Genomic DNA, 26,040 nt, shown 5'->3' on the forward strand with positions numbered 1-26,040 from the left:
TTCAGGAGTGTGAGCCAGGGTGATCTCCCACTCCTGACCTCAAGGGTTCAAGTGATTCTCGTGCCTCAGCCTCCCGAGTAGCTGGGACTACAGGCACTTGCCACCATGTCTGGCTAATTTTTGTATTTTTAGTAGAGACAGGGTTTCAGCATGTTGCCCAGGTTGGTCTTGAACTCCTGGCCTCAAGTGATCCACCCACCTTGGCCTCCCAAAGTGCTGGGATTACAGGCGTGAGCCACCACACCCAGCCCCGGCAGAGGTTTCGAGGTAGAATTTCTCCCAGAATGCTGTGGCTCTTCTGTCTGTCCACTGGGGAGGGGGAGGTCAGTAAGAGGTGCATCAAGAGGGGGTCGGTTCCCCAGGGGGATGTTCAGTGGAGCATCAGGAAGTGGGACTCTGGTGGGCCTAGTCCCCAACTCCTCAATCTCTCACCCCCTCAGTGGGACCCAGTGGAGACTGGCCCACTCGTTGCTAAAGTGAGCTTCCTGAAGCCCCTCTCATCACAGCCCTCTGCCCTGAAACCTTCACTGGCTCCCCATTCACTGGCCAGCTCCAAACTTACAGACTTGTCTGGTGTTTGAGGCCTTCCCGCACCTCCATCTGCACCTGCACCCCTCTCCCGGGTACCTTAGTGAGGCTGGTGCTTCCTCATCTCTGTGCAGAGGGCCTTACCCCCACCCCTCCTTGGGAGGGGGCGCCTCCCACCAGCTGCAAACCTATGAGAGGCAGCCGCTCCTCTCTGGGCTTCCCGTCCAGCTGTTTCCTGCATCCATTTGTTTCCTGCGGATGCTCAGTGGTTCCCACTGAGCTCAGCCCCACCAGCCAGGCTCCCTGGGGCAATCCCCAATCCCACTACGTGCTGACTGGTGGGTCCACATGTGAACTTCAGAGTGAGGAGGCCCCGGCACATCTCCTGCAACCGCCATGCCAGCTTGTTTTCAAGCCTTGGAATTTTTTTCCCTTCCCTTCCCTTCCCTTCCCTTCCCTACCCTTCCCTTCTTTCCTTCCCTTCTTCTCTTCCCTTCCTTTCTTCCCTTCCCTTCTTCCCTTCCCCTCTTCCCTTCCCTTCTTCCCTTCCCCTCTTCCCTCCCTGTCTTCCCTCCCCCTCTTCCTCCCTCCCCTCCCCCTCTTTCCTTCCCTTCCCTCGCCCTCTTCCCTTCCCTTCCCTTCTTCCCTTCCCCTCTTCCCTCCCTGTCTTCCCTCCCCCTCTTCCCTTCCCTCCCCCTCTTCCCTTCCCTTCTTCCCTTCCCTTCTTTCCTTCCCTTCTTTCCTTCCCTTCTTCCCTTCCCCTCTTCCCTCCCCCTCTTCCCTTCCCTTCCCTTCTTCCCTTCCCTTCCCTTCTTCCCTTCCCTTCTTCCCTTCCCTTCTTCCCTTCCCTTCTTCCCTTCCCTTCTTCCCTTCCCTTCTTCCCTTCCCCTCTTCCCTCCCTGTCTTCCCTCCCCCTCTTCCTCCCTCCCCTCCCCCTCTTCCCTTCCCTTCCCTTCTTCCCTTCCCTTCCCTTCTTCCCTTCCCTTCCCTTCTTCCCTTCCCTTCTTCCCTTCCCTTCTTCCCTTCCCCTCTTCCCTTCCCTCTTCCCTTCCCTTCTTCCCTTCTTCCCTTCCCCTTCTTCCCTTCCCCTTCTTCCCCTCCCCTTCTTCCCCTCCCCCTCTCCCCTTCCCTCCCCTCCCCTCCCCTCCCCCCCGCTTCCCTTCCCTTCCTTTCCCTTCTTTCCTTTCCTTTCCTTTCCTTTTTAGACGGTGTCTTGCTCTGTCACCCAGACTGGAGTGTAGTGGCATGATCTCAGCTTACTGTAACCTCTGCCCCCCAGGTTCAAGCAACTAGGATTACAGGCGTGCACCACCACACCCAGCTAATTTTTATATTTTTAGTAGAGGTGGGGTTTCACCTTGATGGCCAGGGTGATCTCACACTCCTGACCTCAAGTGAGCTGCCCGCCTTGGCCTCCCAAAGTGCTAGGATTACAAGCATGAGCCACTGTGCCTGGCTGGAATTTTTTCTTTAACCAAAATATTTTCATTTTAATTTTGTTCCTAAATGTCACAAGGTACAAAATATTTTTAAAAAAATTTTTTAATTAGTTTCTTTTTTATATGTTTCTGTTTTTAGATTTTTTTTATCATAAAACAAATAATACAAATGATATAAGATAGAAAGTGAGGGTATTGCCGAGTCCTATTAGGGTATAATCTTCCAGATCTTTCCTCCATGCAATTTTTTCTTTTTCTGAGACAAGGTCATGCTCTGTGGCTCAGGCTGGAGTACACTGGTGTGATCACGGTTTACTGTAGCCTTGATTTCCTGGACTTGAGCAATCCTCCCACCTCAGCCTCCCGAGTAGCTGGGACTACAGGCAGGCACCACCATACTTGGATAATTAAAACTTTTTTTTTTTTTTGGTAGAGACAGGGTCTTGCTATGTTGCCCAGGCTGGTCTCAAACTCCTGGGCTCAAGTGATCCTCCTGCCTCAGCCTCCCAAAGTGCTGGGATTACAGATGTGAGCCACGGCGCCCAGGCTTCATGCAATTCTTTTTTCTTTCACTATTCCAGTTTTTCTCTCCCTTTCTTTTTTTTCTTTCCTTAGGTTATACCTGGGAAATAAAATTCTGAAACGTTAATATTCCAGAATTGGTAGAAAATCCATAGTTCACATGCAAATAAAACGGATACTTAAAATTGATTTTTTAATTTTAAAAAATTATTTATTTTATTTTAAAAATTGCGGTAAAAAACGTGTAACATAAAATTAATCATCTTAACAATTTTCACACTCTGTTTTGGATAACAGAGCTCCAAAACGTTGTCATTTTGCAGATCTGAGACTCTGTACCCATTAAACAGCAATTCTTCCTTCCTCATTCTCCCCAGCTCCTGGCAACCACCATTCTATTTTTTTTTCTGTGAGTTTGACTCCTTTAGATACTTCAATGTAAAGGAATCATACAGTATTTGCCTTTTTGTGATGGGCTTATTTCACTTACATAATGTCCCCAAGATTTATCCATGTTAAAGTTATTTTTTAATATATATAAAGTAATAGACGCTTGTTGTATGGAAAAACAAAAATGCTTGGGTGGCTGGGCACTGTGGCACGCACCTGTAATCTCAACACTTTGGGAGGCCAAGGCAGGAGGATTGCTGGAGCCCAGGAATTTTAGGCTGCAGTGAGCTATAATTTCGACATAGCACTCCAGCCTGGGCAACAAAGTGAGACCCTGTCTCTTTAAAAAAAAAAAAAAAAAAAAAGCGTGGGGGGCTGGGCGCAGTGGCTCACGCCTGTAATCCCAGCACTTTGGGAGGCCGAGGCAGGCAGATCACTTGAGGTCAGGAGTTCGAGACCAACCTGGCCAATATGGTGAAACCCTGTCTCTACTAAAAATACAAAAATTAGCCGGGCGTAGTGGCACGTGCCTGTAGTCCCAGCTACTGGGGGGTCTTGAGAATCGCTTGAGCCCAGGAGGCAGAGGTTGCAGTGTGCCAAGATTGTGGCACTGCACTCCAGCCTGGGCAACAGAGCAAGTATCCGTCTCAAAAAATAAATAAATAAAATAATAATAATAATAATAATAATAATAATAAAATGCCGGCTAGGCACGGTGGCTCACGCCTGTAATCCCAGCACTTTTGGAGGCCGAGGCGGGTGGATCACGAGGTCAGGAGTTTGAGACCAGCCTGGCCAACATGGTGAAAACCCGTCTCTACTAAAGATACAAAAAGTTAGCCGGGTGTGGTGGTGCATGGCTGTAATCCTAGCTACTCAGGAGGCTGAGGCAGGAGAATCACTTGAACCCAGGAGGCGGAGGTTGCAGTGACCCGAGACCACACCATTGCACTCCAGTCTGGGCGACAGAGTGAGACTCCATCTCAAAAAAAAAAAAAAAAAAAGAAAATACAGACAGTGTCTCACTATGTTGCCCAGGCTGGTCTTGAACTCCTGGCCTCAAGTGATCCTCCTGTATCGGCCTCCCAAAGTACTGGGATTACAGGCGTGAGCCACTGCTCCCAGCCTCAAGTCATTTTTATGCAGGTGGGATCAGAAGAGTGCAGTGGGGCTTTTTGCCTATTTCTTTTTTTTTTTTTTTTTTTGAGACAGAGTTTCGCTCTTGTTGCCTTGTTGCCCAGTCTGGAGTGCAATGGCGTGATCTCGGCTCACCGCAACCTCCACCTCCTGGGTTCAAGCTATTCTTCTGCCTCAGCCTCCCAAGTAGGTGGGATTACAGGGGCGCACCACCATGTCCAGCTAATTTTTATTTTTAGTAGAGACGGGGTTTCACCATGTTGACCAGGCTGGTCTCGAACTCCTGACCTCAGGTGATCTACCTGCCTCAGGCTCCCAAAATGCTGGGATTACAGGTGTGAGGCACCGTGCCCAGCCTTTTTGCCTATTTCTTACCAATGCTATGGGTGTCTGAAGCCTCTTGTCCCATTAACCACAAACAACTTGGACTTCCTTTCTCACTCAGACCCTATGGGAAAGTTGCCAACTCCTCACCCACCCTGGCTGTGCCATCATCCCAGTGAGTCCCTGCTGGCACTTTAAAACCTTCCTATGCAAATTTGTGCCCACATGTTTCCTTGAAACAAATTTCTTAAAGTAGAAGGGCGCATTTGAAGACTGTGTGTGTGTGTGTGTGTGTGTGTGTGTGTGTGTGTGTGTTTTATTTTTAGAGACGGGATCTCGTTATGTTTCCCAGGCCGGTCTCAGAATTCCTGGGCTCAAGTGAGCTCAAGTGATCCTCCCACCTCGTCCTCCTGAAGTGGTGGTGTTAACAGGAGTGACCATTATGCCCGGTCCATTTGAAATTTTGATTTACTTTGTCAATTGCTTTCCCCAAAGGTGCCAATGCACACACCCTTGAGAGGGCCTTTCAAACAGCTTCGAATGCAACACCTCTGACCCCACTGCACCTGCCGCCCCACAGATGGGGAAACTAAGGTCCCAAGAAGTAAGGACTTATCTGACATCACAGGTAGCAGAGACCCAGGCCTCCTGGTCTCCTGGCTGCTGTGGTTGCTAAGGCACCACCACTGAAGGTGGTCTCAATCTCCTGGTAGTCTCACTCTCTTGCTCAAATACCTTCTATGGCTCCCTAGGGCCTATAATACAAATTCCAAGTTCAACCCACCTCACCATCTGGGGCTGCTGCCTGGGCTCCCATCCCTGCCCGGCTACATCACTGAGCACCTACTACTATGTGCCAGTCTCCCTGCAAAACGCTGGATAAACACGTGGCTTTCTACCAGGGAACCTCCCGCAAGGTATTTGACATGCTCGCCTCCCGTTCTCTGCTCTGTCTAAGGAGTCACAGATGCGGCTGGAGTCTGCTGCTTAGCACAGTGAGTGCTCATTGTGGGAGCTATTCTTCTTACCAAGACCGCAAATCCCCTCTCTGGCTATCCACAGCCTTCTGAATGTCCCCGGCAACTCCAGGGGAGCAGGGCTGATTTTCTATAATCTTCTACCTTACTGGGTGGTCTTTGGGGTCCTGGCGGGTTCCAGTCCCAGAGGAGCTCGAAGGGTCCCTCCCGACAGGGGAAGAGGAGTCCCAGGTGGGTCTCGGCCAGGGCCTCTGGGCAGACTCTGAGGGCGGGCTTGGGGACTGTGGCCAGCAAAGCCCCTGAGTCCATGCCTCAGCCCTCTCGCTCCCTGGTCTGGCCTCTCTCTGGCACCAATGCACTGTGGGATTTTGCGGAAAGAGCCGCTCTTCTCTGAGCCTCAGTTTCTCCAGCTATCATAGGGAAAGCCTGGCCTTGTACCCTGGAGTGTACCTTGAGCACAGTGGGGGTATCGCAATGGAAAACTCTTGGCAAACTGTAAAGTGTAGTTCGCGTGTGTGGGCACAGCCACCTGGGGGTGCACGGTGCGGGGCACACGGTGCCGGGTGCGGTGTCGCCGCGCACCCGGGCTCGGGCTCGGTCCCGCCCCGCTTCCCGGTCCCTGGTCCGCTCTCCCTCCCTCCTTCCCGCCCTCCCTGCCTTCGGGAACGCCGGCTCCCGGCATGCCGCGCGCTGACAGCCTTATAAATAGTCGCCTTTGCCGGCCGCCGCGAGGACGGGCAGGGCACGCACTGGCCCCGGCGCCCACCCGCACCCCTCCCCAGGTCAGTGCGTGCCCGCGCGTGTCTGGGGGGGCGCCTCTGCGGGGAGGGGCAGCGGCACCGGGGGAGGGCGGGGGCGTGCTGGTGCGGGGCTCCCTGGGGGCTGTGCGGCTGTGTATCCGTGGTTGTGATCCGTGTGTGTTTGCGTGGCTGTGTTCCCCGGGCGCTGGGGATCTGTGCCTCGCTGCCTGTGCCTTTGTGGATCCATGCGTGTGTGTGCGTGTGCGTTTGTGTGTGTTGCAGCCCCTTCCAGCCTCCGAGATAGTCACTCCTTTGTTCTGGCTGGCACTCCCGGGGCTCCAGGTCACTGCCCTTGGCATGTCCCAGCTTGGGCCCAGAGAGGGAGAGCTGTGGCCTGGCTCCCTGCCCCAGAGGACCTGGACAGGGGCAGCCTCTGTGCTTCGTAGGGCTATCGTGTCACTCCGCTTCTAGTGCTGGGTGCATTGGAGAACACCCCCTGGATGCTCAGAGCTTGCCCTAGCCTCCTGACCAGGGCCAGCGCTTGGGGCCTTCCCACAGCACTGCTCAGTGGCCGCCTGGTACTCCTCAGCAGCAGCAGGACAGGCCCAGAGAGGGGACACCAACTGCCCAAGGTCACACAGCTGAGTGATGGAGCTGGGATTCGAACCCTAGTCAGTTGCCACCCACTGGGAACCGACTACGTTGGGTCAGAAGCTGGGAGACCTGGGCTTGCCTTGGCCTTGTCTTGTGATTGGGGTTAAGTCACCGTCCCCCTGGGCTTCGGCCCCACAGGCCCCTTAGCAGACCATCCAGTCATATTAGGAGTCGCTGGGGCCTTGACCCAGGGGCCTTATAAGGCCTGGGTGCTTAGCCCGTAACCCAACTCCATCCTAGACCCCTGTCCTCTGTGAGGCCTCCTCACCACCCAAGTTATTTTGGATCAAGGAAGTGGCAGGTGCCATCAGGGCGGAGGGGCTTAGATTACCAGGAGGGGGGCGGGGCAGGGCGGGGTCGAGGCCACTTCTCAGGGCTTCACTGTGGTTGTCCCTGGCCCAGGACGCTCCCCCTCCCATGGGCAGCTGCTGAGGGGCACCTGGCAGCTCCTACCCCCGCTGAAGCACACTCAGCAGGAAAAGTGGCTGCTACTCCTGCCTGGGGCAGCAGGGGCATCAGCAAAGCCACTTCAGCTGCTACTGGGTGCCAGGCCCAGAGTAGCAGAAACTCAGGGCCGAGTTGGACCCTAGCTGGCCCTCGAACCAGTCTGTCCTCCTCCCCATGCCTCAGTTTCCTCCCAAGATGGCAGTGAGGACGGAACGAGGCTCCCCAGCCCTGTGCTCAGCCCATGCCAGGCCCAGTCAATGGGATCCCAGGCCCGCAGCACAGAAGAGGGGCCCAGTACAGCGTGGTTGTGCAGTGCAGGGCAGGTTTCCAGGAGGCACCTGCCAGTGTGGGAGTGGAGGGCAGAGTCCAGGAAGGCTTCCTGAAGGAGGTGGCACCTGAGCTGAGTCCCACACAATAGCAAGGTGGGGAAAGGCATCCAGGCATTGGGTACAACATCTGCCAGTGGCAGCTGATAGGGTTGCAGAGGGCAGCAGAGGTCAGCTCACCGGGACCTATCCACTATGTCAAGGGGCCCAGGCTTTGTCTGGGAGCCGAGAGGGCCACACATGCAAGGTTGTAAGCGGGTGTGTGATGTGGTCTGATACTTGCCAGAGAAAATCCTGCAAATTGCCTGGCAGGGTGTGGAGGCTTCAAGGCCCATGTGGAGGCGGGGGCAGTGGCCCAGGCCCCTTACTTAGCACAGGACATAGTGGTGAGGAGACAGACGGAGAGAGCCTGGGGAGGGGAGGGTTGGGCAGTGGGTGTGCAGGGCTGTGGAGAGGAGAGAGGAGCCTTCACACTGACTCAGCCTGTGGCTTGGCCATAGGGGCCTGGAGCTGGGACTTGGGGAGGGCTGTTCAGAGCCTGAGAAGCCTGTGGGGCTTCTGGGGCCTGTCTGGGGGGCATGGATGTCTGGGGCTGGAGAGAGAGGCCTGGGCTGCCTGCACAGGGATGGGGGTCCTTGGAGCCTGAAGCCAAGTAGAGAGGGTGGTGTGGGTGCCTTGGGTGGAGGTCCCGGTGCAGGTGGGGTCGCTGGCTGGAGGTCAAGGCTGGAGGGGAGTGTGGCTGTGGTGGTCGCGAGTGGCCTTGGGGAGGGCTGGTGGCTGGGAGTGAAGAAGTGGAGGCCAAAGGTGTCCAGAGGGCAGTTCTGAGATAGGGGGGCGAGGTGGGGGAGGTCCTGGGGGCTGTGGCAGCTCAGGGTGGGGTCGCAGGTGTGATTGGGCTCATGGGCAGGCTGAGGGCAAGGTGGGGGCAGTAAAGCCAGGTCCTCAAAGGATGGGGGTGCAGGGGACATGCGTGGGGCTGGTTGCTGGGCCTGTAGAGGTGAAGAGCCTGGGACCGCCTCACTTTGACAACTGTAAAGGGCTGTGTTCATGCGAGCGGCTCCTGTAGATTCCTGCACCCCAGGCCTCTGTCCCTTAGAGGATCCCCATCCAAACCTCATCCCAGACACACATAGTTCCTGGCCACCTCCCACCTCCCGGCAGCTTCCCTCTGGCCCTGGGGAGCGTTGTCAAGGTGTCTGGGCAGACGCTGGCCCCGCGCCCTGTTTTCTGGGAGTTTCGAGGGGAGCAGCTCTGCAGTTGTGTGGCCGCTGTTTATGTCCCTCGGTGCCATCCTCACCGTCCCAGCCCCTCCAGCGGGAACCCAGGTGGATGGGAGGGGGCTACTGCCCTTCTGTGACAGGTGAGGCCATGGAGGCCAGAGAGGAAAGGTGACTTTTCCAAGGTCACTTTCCCAAGGTGGCTTTCTCAGGGAAGGGGTCCTGGGCCTTCCCTGCCCCCAGCAGCCCCCTCTGCCCTCAGACTGCATGTCGGGCCTGGCACACACCGGTTGCCTTGGGTGTGGCTTAGTGGAAGGTGAGTCAGGGTGAGGAGGAAAATCCCTCCCCAACCTGTGCCCTTGTCTTGCAGAGCACTGACACGGCTCCCGGGACCTCGGCAGGATGGAAGGTATGAGCCTCCTCTCCTTTTGCCCATTGCCTGGGCCTCAGTGTGCCTGACTATTAAGGGGGTGCGCTCTCAGGGAGACATTCTGGGAGGGGTTGGAGGAGGCTCTGGGGCTGCCGGAGGGAGCCTGGCTGGGAGCCTCCAGTATCCTCCTCTGGCCTCTCACGGGATGTGCCAGCTCCAAGATTAATTTTAGACGTGATGAGGCCTCCCCAAGGCTCCTGAGGGCCCCAGCGCACACCCCCTATGCTGGGTTTATAGAGCTGAGATCCTGCCCCATGGAGAGGCCACAGATACACAAAACACCAGGTCTAATGAGGACAAGGCAATTCCCCGTACCTCTCCGGGACTCAGTTTCCCTATCATCCAGTGAGGGTGGGCCTTGAGGAAGTCTTGGACCCTCCTGGTTCCTTTGGGCTGGGACTTAGAGGGAGACACGGGCAGGCAGAGAGTCCAGAACGGGCCCGCCCTCAGCTGCTGGCAGCACCATCCGTCCAGTTCCTGGCACTGTGCCTTGGCCTGGGCAGCTCTTAAAGACGCTTGGCGGGCCTGCTGCTGCTGCTACTGCTCTGCCTGAGCTCCAAATATCAACAGCCATAGGGCTGTGGCCACCGCACCCCCGGGATAGGGGCCCACAGGAGGAGCCCTTCTTGACAGCTCCTGTAGGGCTCCAGCCTTATGGCTGGGAGGGCCCCTGGGAGCCGCCCAGCCCACCTCCTCCCTGGGGAAGGGGCAGAGAACCAGAGAGGGGCAGGCCTTTCCTAAGTCACACAGCAAGGTGGGATACAGCTGGTCCTCTATTTCCCTGGGAAGTGGGGGAGCCTGAAAGCCCAGGGGGGAGCTTGGGTTCTGGTTTTGGTTCTGACATCCCTTGAGCAGGCCCTCCCTCTCTCGAGCTCAGTTTCCCTCTGCCCAGTGGGGCTGTGGCCTTGCTGGGATCTAACAGCAGGCGGGACGAGACAGAGGTTGGAGCCAAGCTCGCCGCCCTCTCTGGGCAAGAGTTCCACATGCCCACCACAGCCCTCCACCCCGGCAACTGTCTCCATGGCAACATATGTTGTGGTTGCTAAGCCCACATTGGCACTGCCGGGGGAGGTGGGTGATGGGCCGGCCCAGGGCCTGAGAGGGGAAGGGCAGGGTGCATAGGAGACACGGCAGGACGGGACCATGGGCTGCTGCTCCTCGAGTGACCCCCGCAGAGAAGACGATCTGAGGGCCAGAGGTGACCGGCCCCGGGGTCCAGGCACCCACAGGGAGGCGCCATGAGGGCTGGCGGCCCAGCCCGCTGGCTGTGCGGAGAGTACTTAGCCTTTAGGCTTTTGCCTCTGCCTGTCTGGCTGCCTGGAGCGCCCTCCCTTCCCTGACCTCTCCCAGGCTCCGAGCTCACTCACATCCCTGCTGACTCTGGGCTGTGACTTGTCTGCCTCCCTGACAGGAGCGCCAGCGGTGTCTGTCCCTCCGCCTGGGGCCCAGCACAGGCCTGGGACTCCAGAGGTGCCTCTGGCTGTGGGTCCAGCGAGTGACTGAGCCCTGCTCCCCTTTTCTCTCCCGCAGAGAAGCTGAAGAAAACCAAGATCATCTTTGTGGTGGGTGAGTTGCGGGCAGGCGGGCGGTGCAGCAAGGGTCTTCACTGGCGCTGGAGGGAGCCCGGGCCTGGGGCTGCACCCTGGGCTCTGCCCCTCCCTCTCTGGGAGACCCTGGCAGCCCCTGTCCCTCCTGGGACCCTGTGTCTCGGGGTTTATGAATGGGTGGGCGTTTGCAGGTGGGCCTGGCTCAGGGAAGGGCACCCAGTGTGAGAAGATCGTGCAGAAGTATGGCTACACCCACCTCTCCACCGGGGACCTCCTGCGGTCCGAGGTCAGCTCAGGCTCGGCCAGGGGCAAGAAGCTGTCGGAAATCATGGAGAAGGGGCAGCTGGTTCCACTGGTGAGTGGGCCCTGGTGGGGTGAGGGGCAGGGGATGACAGTAGCCCTGAGTGGGTGTCCCACCAGCAGCAAAGCCCACGACACACAGGCAAAGCTGACCGTAACCGCCCCCGGCTCCAAACCCTTCTGTGGTTCCCCATTGCCCTGGACAGAAAGTTCCTTCCAGAAGCTCCCAAGACCTTGCAGGACTCTGCCCTGCCCCCCACTCTCTCCCTTCCCTCCATCCTTCAGCCACCCTGGCCTCTGTCCCCTCAAACTAGCCATACTCCTTCCAGTCTGGAATATTCTTTCCTCTTCAGCTTTCAGACTTCCCTAACTCCCCAGATTTGGCCTAAGACCTCCCCCCCCAATTTTCTACTCCAGAAGCCCCACTTCTCTGCCTGTACAACCTGTGCCATGCTTAGAAATGGAGAAATCATCTGTGGAATGTGTCTGTCCCCTCACCAGCCCCTGAGCTCCCCAGGGCAGGGAAGGCCTAATTGGTCCATGGCCGTGTCCTCGGGACCCAGGACAGCACCTGGCTGGAAGGAGGGGCTCAGTGAATACTGTTGAGTGAATGCATCATTCATTCATTCATTCACTCAGTCCAGGTCTCCACAATTCCGAGGAGGCTTCCTGGAGGGGGAGGCTTGTTTGGGACATTTGTGTTGGGGAGAGGGCATTTCAGGTGGCAGGAGCAGCGTGAGCAGAGGCTGGGAGAAGGGATGGGGAGGAGAGGCTCATGGCCCCTTCCTCCTTTGCTGTGCCCCAGGAGACAGTGTTGGACATGCTCCGGGATGCCATGGTGGCCAAAGTCAATACTTCCAAAGGCTTCCTGATTGATGGCTACCCGCGGGAGGTGCAGCAAGGAGAAGAGTTTGAGCGACGGGTAAGGCACTGACCCAAGTGGGGATCCTGGTGGGCTGGGGCAGGATAAGACTCCCATCCCCATGCGCGGGCCTGCGGGGGCTGTGATGCAGGTCAGAGTTCTGAGCAGAGGCTGATTCATGGAGTGTGGGTGAGGAGGAAAACCAGGAAGACTTTCTGGAAGTGTAGAAGAAAATGTGTAGAAGGGGAAGCGCCAGGCAGGGGAGTTGCCAAACCTGGGCTCAGATTCCAGCTCAACGGCTTGAGATCTTGGGCCAGTCATTCTGCCTCCTGAACCTCAGTTTTCCCATCTGCAAAATGCAGGGAGTGGGAGGACCAGGTCACAGCTGCCTTAAGGGACAGTGTGGGGACTGGAGAGGATGCGCCCTTCCAGTGTGGGCCTTGGCTCCCCATAAACACACAGAGAGGGGCAGGGAACAGCACTGGCAGGGCTGGAGAGGCAAAGCCAGTGTGGGGAGAACAGAATATGTGGGCAGGGCAACAAGGGAGGTTCCAGCCTGGCTGGAGGCTGCAAATGCCATAAAGGGACATCAGTCTCCTTCCAGGGGTCATGAGGAGCCTGGCTGGAAAGAGCAGGCCTGGAAAATGATGGCCCTGAGCTTCCTAGCACGAGCATCCTGCAGATACACCTTCCCCAGGATGGGGCACCCCACACACGCACACACGTGGACACTTGCACATACACATGCACAAGCCCCACAAGTTCATACACACAAGGCCAGGGGCATGTGCACACGTGCACACACACGGCAGTGGATACTGCACTCCTGCACATGCATGTCACGGACGCAGCACACATATGCAGGGATGCACACGTGCTCGCACACATGGCCCTGTGCGCACACATACACTTTTACCTCGGTGTCACAAGGCTGTATGGGAGAAATAAACGGGACTGCAAGAGCCTAGGAGGGAGAGGTCGGCAAGGGCTAGGGGGAGCCTAACCAGCATCCTGGTGGGCTAGGGCGGGATAAGACTCCCATCCCCATGCCCCATTCCCATGCCCTGTCTCTGTGGGGCCTTCTGGGCTTCCGTAGCTTCCAGCCTCATCTGGGGATAGGAGGCCATATTTTCTGACCTCTGAGTGGCTGCATGAGTGGCTGCAAGACCTCAGGAAAGTGTCTACCCCACTCTGCCCCTCACCTTCCCTATCTGAAATGGGGGTTAGCTGGATTCCTTCAGACCTCAGACCCCGGACCCTGTGTTAGGTGCCACAGTTCTGAAAGATGTCCTGGCCTGGCTCACACATACCAGCTGTGTGGTATCACCTGTGACCCTCAGGGCCACATCTAGAAAATAGAGTTAATGAAAGTCGGCCGGGTGCAGTGGCTCACGCCTGAGATCCTAGCACTTTGGGAGGCCAAAGAGGGCAGATCACTTGAGGTCAGGGTCAAAACCAGCCTGGCCAACATGGTGAAAACTCATGTACTAAAAATACAAAAATTAGCCAGGCATGGTGGCGGGCGCCTGTAATCCCAGCTACTCAGGAGGCTGAGACACGAGAATCGTTTGAACCTGGCTGGACGGAGGTTGCAGTGAGCCAAGATCACGCCACTGCACTCAAGCCTGAACAACAGAATGAGACTCCGTCTCAAAAAAAAAAAAAAAAAAAAAGTCCCCACCCTTCCAGGGCTGTTGTAGGTGCCGCTGAGGGCCGCAGGCTCAGCCCTGGTCCCATCCCTGCTGTGGCCTCCAGGTGTCCGGGCAGCTGGTCTTCTTGGCTCTGGACACCAGGGGGCGCCAGGGCTTCACCGAAGGAGGGAGGGTCAGCCTGGAAGTGTGGCCGGCTCACACCCAAAGCTTTTCTGGAGACTGGCAGTGCCCATTGTGGACTCCCCGGGCTAAATGTCCATTGTCCTGACAGGGAGACTGAGGCCCCACAGCCAGAATCTCAAGCCCAGAGGCTGAGCTGGCTCTCCCAGATTTACCACCTCTGCTGGGGGTGTGTAAAGAGCCTACTGTGCTTGGTCCTGGAGACCCAGATGAACCAGAGACTGTGAGTCTGTGCCCTGGAGGAGCTCAGCAGCTGATGGATGATGATGGGGGGTGGGTGGCCTTGAAGTTGAGGTCAGACTGCTGCATCCAGGCCCAGCCTTTGCCCCCATGGTAATCTGTAAGATAGAAGCAGCCGCTGGGTGGTACGGAGTCATCTCCCTGAAGGCAGCTGACGCTGTCACCCTGAATCCTTAACTACGGAGGAGCTAGGGATGAGCGCTAGGATGGGTATCACAGGCGAGGACAAAGGGCTTGCCCCAGGTCACACAGCTGAACAGAGGCAGGGGTGAGCCTGGGTCCAGGTCAGTCTGACGCCGGAGGTCAGGCTGCTTCTCGCCTCTGTCCAGCTGTGTGGCCTTGGACAAGCCTCTTGGTTACACAGCTGGACAGAGGCACGAAACAGCCTGACCTGAGAGGCAGTGCCCCAAGGCCTTGACAGGGGTCCAGGGCCAAAGCTGCGCAGAAACCCTTGGGGGCTGGCCCAGGCAGTTGGAAGCAGGAGACAGGGTTTGAAGGTCCCAATCCCATTCCTAAAGCTGTGGCAGTCATGGGTGACTCTGGGGTGGCTCTGCCCTCCCAGCCAGGCAGCTGTGGTAGCTGGATTGAGCGAGGCAGGGCCTGCAGAACCTTATTCCTCTTGCCTTTCCAAGGCGTCCCATGGATGACATGGATGACATGCTGTTCCAATGACACGGACATTGCTCAGAACCCCCCAGGACTCAGCAGCCCCTCACCCCTTCCCTCATCCCTTGTTCCTTTGTCAAAGGACCCCAGAATTGTGAGACAAGTGCGTCCCTGCCCTCAGGGGCCCTTGGGAGACCTGCTCAAGGAAAGATAAAGGCGCTGGAAGAGCCTGTTCCAGGAGGCGGGGAGTACTGGGGGGCAGGGGGTGGCATCAGAAAGACTGCCCTGAAGAAGTGAGCTTCGAACCGAAACCTGATGCTTGGTATTGAGGTGAAGGCGAGTTAGGATCAGGCTCGGGGAAGAGGGCTCCTAGCAGAGGGAACAGCATGAGCACAGGTCTGGCATGGAAGGAGGTTGATGAGAGCCTAGAGCAGAGAGAGTCAGGCTCTCTCAGTCTGGCAAGTAATGTGGACTTTCTCCTGAGGGCACTGGGGAGCCATGGTGTAGGTTTGAGCAGGGGAGTGGCAGGAAAGATTGGTTTTAGGAAGGTCTTTCAGGCTGCCTTGGGGAAGGGATTGAAGGTCTGAGGGGGTATCTACTGGGGCTTCATAGATGGGAAGATGGGGAGGAGATGGCCCTAGGGGGCAGGAATGGGGTCCCTGTGACATGGTGCCCGCCTGCAGATTGGACAGCCCACACTGCTGCTGTATGTGGACGCAGGCCCTGAGACCATGACCCAGCGGCTCTTGAAACGTGGAGAGACCAGCGGGCGTGTGGACGACAATGAGGAGACCATCAAAAAGCGGCTGGAGACCTATTACAAGGCCACAGAACCCGTCATCACCTTCTATGAGAAACGTGGCATTGTGCGCAAGGTGGGCCCCGCGGGCCCAGGGACAGCTCCGGGAAGAACGGGTTCCTATGTGGCTCCGCCTCAGCTCACTGTGTGGCCTCAGGCCAGCCCCTCTCTCTGGGCCTTGGTTTCCCCACTGGTTCAATGAGGGGCTGCTGTCAATTAGGTTGGGCTCGGGGAGGCAGGCCTGGCCTCTGGGGCCTGCCATGGTGAGGCCCACCCCACTCCACCTGGTGACTCAGCCCTCACGGCCCATCTCCCCCACAGGTCAACGCCGAGGGCTCCGTGGACAGTGTCTTCTCCCAGGTCTGCACCCACCTGGACGCCCTAAAGTAGCAACGCTGGAGCCGCTTCCCCAGCTCAGAGCCCCGCCCCACCCCTGTCCTGATTCGAGGTCCTCCTGGCCTGAGCGCAGCGCCTCCACCCTGCCCTGCTGAGCACAGACGGAGGAAGCCGCTTATCCTGTTTTCATGGACAGCTGAGCACTAAAGGAATTTCTAAGGACATTTGGTTTTACTGCTTTTTCTCTGCTTCCAGTTGGAGTTGATTCATGTGCTTGTGCCTACCTGGCCGCAAGTCCCCAGCCCCTCAACCCTCCGTTCCTCCTCAGCCTCCCTTTGCCAGCCACCCCTCCTCTAGCTCTGGTGGGAGGCCCGGGGCCCTTCCTCGCACAGGCCATGCCTGGCCTGAGGACCCGGCGCTGAGTGGCGGGGCCCCTGCTCCGAGGGGCTCATGTTCAGGCAGAACCGGTCCCAGCCTGGGCTCCTCTGCATCTTGCTCTGTGGCCTTGGCCCTGACCCCCATCGCTCTGAGCGTATGTTCCATGCCTGGCCCTTGCCGGGGCCTGGACTGCACAGGCAGCAAGGTCATGGTCTGAGTGGGGCTTCCTGGGCAGTTGGGGCGGCACGCCAGCTGGCCCAGTGGGTAGTGAATTGGCTTCTTTGACGCGAGAGGCTCTGAGGGTCTGAAAAGGGCATCTCAATGGCATGGGTGGGTGGGGAGTCATGTCACTGAAATTGAATGGGGGAGGCCCAATGAGGTGGCTCATGCCTGTAATCTCAGCACTTTGGGAAGCTGAGGCAGGAGGAGCACCTGAGGTCAGGAGTTCGAGAGCAGCCTGGCCAACATGGCAAAACCCCTTATTTACTAAAAATACAAAAATTAGCCGGGCATGGTGGCATGTGCCTGTATTCCCAGCTACTCATGAGGCTGAGGCAGGAGAATGGTGTGAACCCGGGAGGTGGAGCTTGCGGTGAGCCAAGATTGCGCCACTGCACTCCAGCCTGGGCAACAGAGCAAGACTCCGTCTCAAAAAAAAACAAAAAAACAAAAAAAAGAAATTGAATTGGGGGAGTCATGGTCAGGGGTGAGACCTGAAGGACCTCCCCCTGTGTGGCCCTGGACACAGCCCACCCTCTGTGAGCCGTTTCCAATTCTAAAACAGACTCAATGTCCCCCTCACCCCCACCTCAAGGTCAGGATGAGAACACACTGAGTGAGGAGTGGACGCTGTCCATTGCCACGGCCATGAGGGCTGGAGACCAGAACAGCCTGGCCCGAAGCGTGCGGGGCCCCGGATGACTTGGGGACACCCCAGAATCCCCTGGGGAGAACCCTTCCTGTGCGCTTTCATTTTTTGACCTCATCACTGAGAAAGGCTCAATTTGGTGCTCACGTGTCCTTGACACCTGATCTGGCCCAAGCTGGGCTCCCTTTAAGCCAAGAGAGCCTCCTGTGGACCCCGCCTGCCCGAATGAAATCCGAACAGTTGGGGCTGTTCATGGCAAGTGGAGCTGGTTTTTCGTTTCCATTGGTTATTTAAAGTTTCCTTTAAAATAAACGATTTTAAGTTATAAAAGGTGAATCTATTGAAAGAAGAACATGAAAGAAAGAAACAGGAGTTCAGCGGAGCTAGCAGAAGACAAGGCATGTAGGGGGAGCCATCCTGTCCCAGGGGGGTTGTGGAGGGTAGAGGCTGTGTGGAGGCCTCTGCAGCTGGTCCTCAGTTTTCCGCATCGGCAGAAAACTGATGGGGCACGCAGGGACACCGCAGGCTCCAGGTCCTGGGTCCTGCATCTGTCAAACCAGATCCACACACTCTCACACACGCCGGCGCGCACACACATGCACTCACACATACACACTGATCCACACACTTGCACTCCCACACACACATGCACACGCATGCACACACACTTTTACACACACGGACACGCATGTGCACACAAACCACTCATCCATACACACATTTACACACTCAGTCACCCACACGCACTCACACACACACACTGACCCAGACACTTGCACTCCCACTCACACAAACACACGTGCACGCACACACATTCACACACATTTACACACTCACAGTCACCCACACACTTGCACTCCCACTCCCACACACTTGCACACACTCATTCACACACTTTACACATGCACACATTCACACACTTGTACACACAAACCACTCATTCACACACACATCTGCACACTCACACAGTCATGCAGTGCACACACCACACACGTGCACACAAACCACTCACATTCACTCTTACACGCACACACACTCACTGTCACACATCCATTCTATCTCAGGATGAAGACAAAGTAATAAAGATAAGGAGGCGGTTTGGTGGGGGGGTCCTAGTTCTTTATCATCTACCTTATCTTTATTTTGATCACAGCTTCATTCATCCGGGTGAGTCCCAGTTTGTGAAACCTAAGCTGATTCAAATTGTCAAGCGATTCACCACAGAATCACTTTATCCACGTAAACAATACCTACCTATCATCCTTTCCCTCTCTCATCTGTCTAGATGCAGATACCCTCTTTGCTGAAAACTTGGAAACGCAAAAAGTTTTAAAGCCCTGGGAACCACCACCCCCTCCTTGCCACCGTAAACCTTCCTTTGGGAATTTCTTTCATGCATGTTTGCTTGTTCTGCAGACATTGCTGGAGCACCCGCCGTGCCAGCAAGACAGAGGCTTAGAGGCCCCTGGCCTGCTGCGATATGGCTCCCAGCACGAGGAGAGGCCTGTGTTCGCAACATCCCGTCAGACCCACTCAACCAAGACCAGTTCTGGGCAGCTGAGTGCACCAAGCTCAGAGGAGACCTAGTGGTGGGAGGTTCCTTGAGCCAGAGTTCTGGGGCAGGGCCCTGAAGACACCTGGGAGTTCGCCACAAGACAGAGGGCAAGAAAGGACAGAAGGAACAGCTCTGCAGAGCCACAGAGGTGGAAAGGACCTGTGGGTGTTGGGAGAGCTGAGACCGCAGAGGGGGGCTGTAACGCAGGCTAGCGGGGTGGCGGTAGCAAGAGACAAGGCTAGCAGTGTACGAACCAGACTCACAGGGTTTCTCATAAGGGCAATGAGAGGCTAAGAAAGAGGTGTTTTTTGGTTGGTTGGTTTTTTTGCAACAGAGTCTTACTCTGTCACCCAGGCTGTAGTGCAGTGGTGCAATCTCGGCTCACTGCAACTTCTGCCTCCTGGGTTCGAACAATCCTCCCACCTCAGCCTCCCAAGTAGCTGGGATTATAAGTGTGAACCACCATGCCCAGCTAAGCAGGGTTTCACCATGTTGGCCAGGCTGATCTCGAACTCCTGACCTCAAGTGATCTGCTTGCCTCAGCCTCCCAAAGTGCTGGGATTACAGGCATGAGCCACTGCACCTGACCAAGAGGTGTATTTTTGTGTGTGTGTGTGTTTGTTTGTTTGTTTAGAGACAGGGTCTTACTCTGTTGTCCAGGCTAGAATACAGTGGCACAGTCATAGCTTACTGCAGCCTCAAACTCTTAGGCTCAAGTGATCCTCTTGCCTCAGCCTCCCAAGTAGCTGGGACTACAGGTGTGCACCACCACACCCGGCTAATTTTTAAAATTTATTTTGTTTATTTTGAAATGGGGTTTCTCAGACTCTTGAGCTCAAGTGATCTGCCCACCTCAGCGTCTCAAAGTGCTGAAATTACAGGTATGAACCACCACGCCTGGGTTAATTTTTATTTTTTATTGTAGACAGGGGTCTCAGTATATTGCCCATGCTGGTATTGAACACCTGGCCTCAAGTGACCCTCCCGCCTCTGCCTTCCAAAGTGCTGGGATTACAGGTGTGAGCCACCACATCTAGCCAGTTTTTGTTTTTTGTTTGTTTGTTTGTTTTTTTAACAAAAATTGGAAGAAAATATATACTGAACACCCGTATACCCATCAACATTTAGCAATTGTTAACATTTTCCCATACTTGCTTCCTTGTTTAATTTTTGCCAAAGTATTGTATTTTTATTTATTTATTTATTTGAGACCAAGTCTCACTCTGTTGCCCAGGCTGGAGTGCAGTGGTGTGATCTCGGCTTACTGCAACCTCTGCCTCCCGGGTTCAAGCGACTCTCGTGCCTCAGCCTCCCAAGTAGTTGGCACTATAGGCACGCACCACCACACCCAGCTAATTTTTGTATTTTTAGTAGAGACGGGGTTTCACCATGTTGGCCAGGCTGGTCTCAAACTCCTGACCTCACCTGCCTCAGCCTCCCAAAGTGCTGGGATTACAGGCGTGAGCCACCATGCCTAGCCTTGCCAAAGTATTTTAAGTAAATTACAAATATGAGAAAAATTTACCCCTAAAGTATGACCAAAGTCTGGGCACTCCACTGCACTCCAGCCTGGGCAACAGAGTGAGACCCTGTCTCTAAAAATAAATAAAAATAAAATAAATAAAGTATGACCAAAAATAAGAACATTTTCCTAAATAACCATAATTCAGAGTTTCAATAACACTAAATTCAGACTCTTGCCACTCTCACACACACTGTCATAATAGCTAATAGCCCGTGTGCAATTTTCCCCAGTGTCTGCAAAATGTGTCTTATAGCTCATTTGTTGAAACTTGCATGCAATCCAGGACTGCACATCGCATTTGGTTGTGATGCTCATCAGATCTTATTTATTTATTTATTTATATTTTTGTTGCGACAGTCTCGCTCTGTCACCCAGGCTGGAGTGCGGTGGTGCAATTTCAGCTCACTGCAACTTCCACCTACCAGGCTCAAGTGATTCTTGTGCCTCAGCATCCCAAGTAGCTGGGACTACAGACGCGCACCACCATGCCTAATTTTCGTATTTTCAGTACAGACGGGGTTTCATCATGTTGCCCAGGCTGCTCTCGAACTCCTGGCCTCAGGTGATCTGCCTGCCTCGGCCTCCCGAAGTGCTGGGATTACAGGCGTGAGTCATTGAGCTCAGCCAAGATCTCTTTTAATCTAGGACCACTCTCCCCCGCTTTCTGTGAAGGAACCAGCTGTTCTGGGGAGAATTCCTCCTCCTACATTCACCTGTCCCTCCTTATGGTGTTGTTTAACTTGCACCTTTATCCTTCAACATTTCTGTAAACTGGAAGTTAATTGTAAAGTCTTCGTTGATTCAGGTTAAGCCTTTGGGCCACACTCGTGACGGGTTTTAAAACCAGACAGGAAGGTTAGATCTGCAGCACTTCCAGCTTTGGTGCACGCACGAATATCCCGGGGTGGGGGCCTGGTGAAAAAGCTGATTCTGATTCAGCAGGTCCAGGTTAGGTGGTGACGCCCAGGCTGCTGGTCTACGGCTGACACCGTGAGCAGCTTAGGGAGATCCTGCTTGGCGGAGGGAGGGCCAGAGGGGGTCCCGTGGAGGCAGGAGCTCAGGGAGGAGTGTGGAGGAGGAGGGGACCCCTCCAGGGTCAGTGAGTGCTCACCCCCACTGGTGGACTGAGAGTTGGGCGTGGTGTTGGGTTGGATAACGTCAATGCTGTCACACGCTTCTTATCTCTAGGGACACTCCAGGCAGTGGCTTGTCCCAAGGTGCTGGAACATTCTGACCAGCCAGTGGGATTAGAGCCTCTATAACCTGGGTGCTCCCGGGCAGGACTCACTTGGTAGTGGCCTCAGATGACCCCTGCTCTCCCCCCACCCCCCGCAAAGACTGTGCCTCCAGGTCTTGGCCTCGAGGGCCCTGAGGGCCTGGGCCGGAGGCGCTGAAGTGGGAGAGGAAGGAAGTGGGGAGCAGAGGAGGCCAAGGCTGTCGCCTCCCAGCCGCTCTAGGGGCCTCGAGTAAACAGGAAGGCCTGGCGACTCCGCGAGGGGGGGCTTTAGAGGAGTGGGGGCCAGGAGCCCTGTTGGACACGTGCAGCCTGTGCGCACAGGGCTCCCTCACTAGGGAAGTGGGCCCAGAGAGGCTGTGTGGTTGGGCCCAGAGAGGCTGTGTGGTTGGCCCCAGGTCGCACAGCAGCAGGGGCAGGGGGTGAGACCTTCTCCCTGTGCCCAGGGGTTCTAGTGCGTGGGCTCCTGCATGGGTTGCCATGGTGGGAATATACACTGAAATAATAATAAGCCAGGCTCGGTGGCTCACGCCTGTAAACCCAACACTGGGAGTGCTGGGTGAGTCCCTTTCCCTCTTGGGCCTCAGTTTCTCTTTCTATGAGCTCAGAGCCCTTACCACTCAGAGGTTCTAGAATCCTGGCCCAGTGGAATCCTCTGTCTCCTAGGGGGGTTTATGGGTTCTTTAGCTCTAGGGGGGTGTGTTTCATCAGGAAGGCCAATTTCACCCAGGATTTGGAGGCTCCAGCTCCCAGGGCCCCTTCCTTGGGGAAAGAGAGGGTGACTTTAAGGGACTCTGCTCTTCTAGAACAGAGTAGGGTCTGGCGGGATGTGACCAAACCCTACTCTTGGGGAGTCATTCCCCCTCTTCAGAGACCCTGTCCCTGGGCTCAGAATGCCCCCAACACCCATACCCTGGGGACTCAAATCATCGCCCGTGAGACCTTGAGCCGTATAACCCAGTGGCCAAACCCACTCGTTGATTCACAAGCTTCTTCAGCACCTGCCAGGCCAGGCACTACTCCTAGTGATGGGGATTCAGCAGCAAACAAGGCAGAACCCCGGTCCTCATAGAACTTCTGTTCTGGAAAGGAAGACAAATCAATCAACAATATCTAGTGTGTCAGCCGGGTACTGTGGCTCACGCCTGTAATCCCAGCACTTTGGGAGGCCGAGGATGGTGCATCACCTGAGCTCAAGAGTTCGAGACCAGCCTGTCCAACATGGCGGAACCCCGTCTCTACTAAAAATACAAAAATTAGCAAGGTGTGGTGGCGAGCACCTGTAATCCCAGCTACTCAGGAGGCTGAGGCACAAGAATCCGCTGGGAGGCAGAGGTTGCAGTGAGCCGAGATCACGCCACTGCACTCCAGCCTGGACAACAGAGCAAGACTCCGTCTCCAAACAAACACAAACAAACAAAAAAACAATATCTAGTGTCAGATGGTGCCATGTGGGCCCATTGCTAGTGGGAGGAGAGGGCTGTTTTAAATGTGCTGCTCAAGGAAGACCTCGCTGGCCGTGTGACATTTGATCAGGGATGAGGGAGCAAGCCCTGTGGCGACCTAGGGGAAGAATGTTTCAGCGAGCAGTAACAGCAGGTGCAAAGGCCCTGGGGTGGGCGTGTGCTTGGCACATTTGAGAAAGAGCAAGGAGCTGGGGTGGAGTAGGGTGGAGGTGAGCAGAAGGGGAGGCTGAAGAGGAGGTAGGGAGAACCTCATTGGCCTGAGGGGCTCTGGCTTTGACTCTGAGGGAGACGATGGCCAGTGGAGGGTGCTGAGCAGAGCCAGGACGGAATTGGACAGAAGCTCCCGTGATAGCAGAGAAAAGGCTGGGGGCAAATTGGAAGCAAGGTGGGCTCAGTGCAGGGACTGGGGACTGTGACATTCCAAGAGGGAGGTGGCTGTGGGTGGTGAGAAGCAGCCATATTCCACAGTCCCTGGGAATCTGAGGGAGGGCCTGTCAGATTTGCTGTGGCTTGGATGAAGGCATGAGAGAAAGACCCAAGGTCAACCCCAAGGCTTGTGCAGTAGGAGGAGGTCAGGGTCTGAGATGGAAAGACTGAGGCAGGAGCAGTTTGCAGAGAAAGAACAGAGCCCAGTTTTCAATGTGTGGAGTCTGAGATACGACATCCAGGGCCCTGGAGCCAGGGGGAGTTCTGGCTGGAGACATACAGTCGGGAGCCCTTGATATCTAGATGGTATTTAAAGCTGTTGTCTGGACAAGGTTGCCTGGAACAGGCCTTCTCAAACGTTGACGTGCACACGATTCCCTTGGGGATCTTGTGAAAACGCAGGTTCGGATCCAGCAGGTCTGGGACAGGACCTAAGAGTTTGATTTCTTTTTTTTTTTTTTTTTTTTGAAACGGAGTTTTGCTCTGTTGCCCAGGCTGGAATACAGTGGTGCGACCTCAGCTCGCTGAGATCAACCTCCGCCTCCCAGGTTCAAGCAATTCTCCTGCCTCAGCCTCATGAGTAGCTGGGATTACAGGCGCGCGACCCCACACCTAATTTTTGTATTTTTAGTAGAGACAGGGTTTCACCATGTTGCCCAGGCTGGTCTCGAACTCCTGACCTCAGGTGATCCACCTGCCTCGGCCTCCCAAAGTGCTGGATTACAGGCGTGAGCCACTGTGCCCAGCCCTTGCATTTCTTTTTATTAAAATGTTTTCATTTTTCATTTTTATTATTTATTTGAGACAGAGTCTCGCTGTGTCACCCAGGATGGAGTACAGTGGTGCAATCTCAGCTCACTGCAACCTCCACCTCCTGGGTTCAAGAGATTCTCCTGTCTCAGCTTCCCAAGTAGCTGGGATTATAGGCACCCACCACCACACCTGGCTAATTTTTGTACTTTTAGTTGAGACGGGGTTTTGCCATGTTGGCCAGTCTGGTCTCAAACTCCTGACCTCATGTGATCCACCCACCTTGGCCTCCCAAAGTGCTGGGATTACAGGCGTGAGCCACCACACCCGGTCCTTCATTTTTTATGTTTTAGAGACAAGGTCTTGCTCTGTCACCCAGGCTGGAACACAGTGACGTGATCACAGCTCACTGCAGCCTTGAACTCCTGGGCTCAAGCAATCCTCCTGCCTCAGCCTCCTGAGTAGCTGGGACTGCAGGCTTTTGCCACTAAGCCTGGCTCAAATCTGCATTTATAAGAAGCTTCCAGAAGAAACAAGACCACACTTTGAGTAGCAACAGTCTAGGGCATTATATTTTATGGCCGAGACTCGTTGGTGGGTAACAAAACCAACAGATGAGCTTGTGACGAGTAGTGAAAGAAAATGCAACAGGTTGGGGGTTACTGGAGGGCATCACAGCCGCAAATCTATCTACAGGACCACAAAATGCTTGTTTCCATTATTTGAGTCTGAGTCCCAGGGTCTGTGTTGGGACGTGACGCCAGGGTCACAAAGGTTTGAGAAAACCTGGCTTGGGAGTGAGGGTAAACAAAGAAGGAAGGGGCCAGCAACCAACCCTGGGGGAACAAGGAGGAACCAGGGAGGAGACAGATAAGGTGACCAGGGAGGTGGGAGGAAAGCCAGGACAGAATGTTCTGGAAGCCAAGGGAAAAAGGCCTGGATTTCAATTATCCTCTGCCTCTTCCCAGCCCTGTGGCCTTGCAAACCTGAGCCTCAGTTTCTTCCATCGTAAAATGCCAACATGACAGCCTCAGCCACTGAAGTGGCTGCAAAGTGGCACTTGGCACAGGGCCAGGCAAGCTCATGGATGGTGGTGCAGTTCCAATTCTTGTCTTGCCCTTTGAACTCCTCCAGACCAGCAGGCTGCCCTCCCCTTGTGCAGATGAAGAAACTGAGGCTCAGAAAGTGGAAAGATTTGGCTGGGTGCGGTGGCTCACGCCTGTAATCCCAGCACTTTGGGAGGGTAAGGCGGGTGGATCACTTGAGGTCAGGAGTTCAAGACCAGCCTGGGCAACATGGTGAAATCCCGTCTCTACTAAAAGTACAAAAATTAGCCGGGTGTGATGGTGCATGTTCCCAGCTACTCGGGAGGCTGAGGCAGGAGAATTGCTTGAACCCCGGAAGCGGAAGTTGCAGTGAGCCAAGATCATGCCACTGCACTCCAGCCTGGGTGACAGAGCGAGACTCTGTCTCAAACAAACAAACAAACAAACAAACAAAGATCTTGCCTGAGGCCACCTGGCCAGTGTAGGGCAGAGCCTGGGCACCCTGCTCCGCCCTGTGGGTCTGGCCCTGCTGTTATCAATGGCCCCTGGCTCCAGGCCAGTGCTGGAGACAGTCAGCCGCCTGGTGGGTCCCTGGGGGCCGCCTGAAATTCCTTCAGTGGCCAGTGGCCAGGGTGGACGTGCTCTGTCTTTTCCTGCAGCCCTGGCCTTCCTGGCCAGCCAGGAGGAAGAAAGAGCAGAAAGTGTGCATCTGCCCTCTGTGGGGTCCAGGCACAGGGGCCTGGCCATCAGCCATGCGTCTCTTGGGCGTGTGGACAGACGGCACCTGAACACATCCGTATCAGTCAAAGCCCCGGCAGGAAACAGATGGCACGTTCCAGTAGGATCATTAGAGGAGAGTTTGGTGAAGGGTCTGTTTACACAGGTGTGGTCGGGGTGTAGGGAAGCCCCAAGGGACGGTGCAGAACCCCAGGGCTGGCAGCGGCGTGGGCTGTGACCACCCTCAGCCTGAAGGGGCCAGGGGAGGAGCTGAGTCCACAGCTGGACAGGGCTGGGTGGAGGGGGTCCCCAACAGGACCGTGGCCTTCAGTGGAGGGAGGCCACCAGTATGCAGTGACCCTGCAGGGAAGGGGCTGGAAGACGGACCCTCCTCCTCCTGCCTCCTCTGACCTCTGCAGGGG

General features: G+C 55.5%; 1 protein-coding gene across 3 annotated transcripts; it reads left to right on the forward strand.

The window, feature by feature from the left end:
* The first annotated feature begins 5,997 nt into the window (after positions 1–5,997).
* On the forward strand, positions 5,998–15,877 carry AK1 (adenylate kinase 1). 3 transcript variants are annotated; one of them, XM_003312337.6, is made up of 7 exons: positions 5,998–6,099; positions 9,072–9,110; positions 10,662–10,697; positions 10,870–11,033; positions 11,784–11,900; positions 15,202–15,393; positions 15,639–15,877. In XM_003312337.6, the coding sequence occupies exons 2-7, from the start codon at positions 9,104–9,106 to the stop codon at positions 15,705–15,707; spliced, it is 585 nt and encodes a 194-aa protein (XP_003312385.3). In that variant the 5' UTR covers positions 5,998–6,099; positions 9,072–9,103; the 3' UTR covers positions 15,708–15,877. The 3 variants fall into 3 exon arrangements, with proteins under 3 accessions (XP_003312385.3, XP_054515094.1, XP_016817225.1); XM_054659119.1 differs by lacking the exon at positions 5,998–6,099 and adding an exon at positions 8,820–8,844; XM_016961736.3 differs by lacking the exons at positions 5,998–6,099; positions 9,072–9,110 and adding an exon at positions 10,160–10,329.
* The last annotated feature ends 10,163 nt before the right edge of the window (positions 15,878–26,040 follow it).

The sequence above is a fragment of the Pan troglodytes genome, chromosome 11 (genome assembly GCF_028858775.2).
Source record: "Pan troglodytes isolate AG18354 chromosome 11, NHGRI_mPanTro3-v2.0_pri, whole genome shotgun sequence".
Lineage (NCBI taxonomy): Eukaryota > Metazoa > Chordata > Mammalia > Primates > Hominidae > Pan > Pan troglodytes.

Coding starts and splice junctions, on each gene's coding strand:
- AK1 (XM_016961736.3), top strand. CDS start 10,275: ATGGGCTGCTGCTCCTCGAGTGACCCCCGCAGAGAAGACGATCTGAGG. Junction 10,330..10,661: donor AGACGATCTGAGGGCCAGAG/GTGACCGGCCCC, acceptor TCTCTCCCGCAG/AGAAGCTGAAGAAAACCAAG. Junction 15,394..15,638: donor AACGTGGCATTGTGCGCAAG/GTGGGCCCCGCG, acceptor TCTCCCCCACAG/GTCAACGCCGAGGGCTCCGT.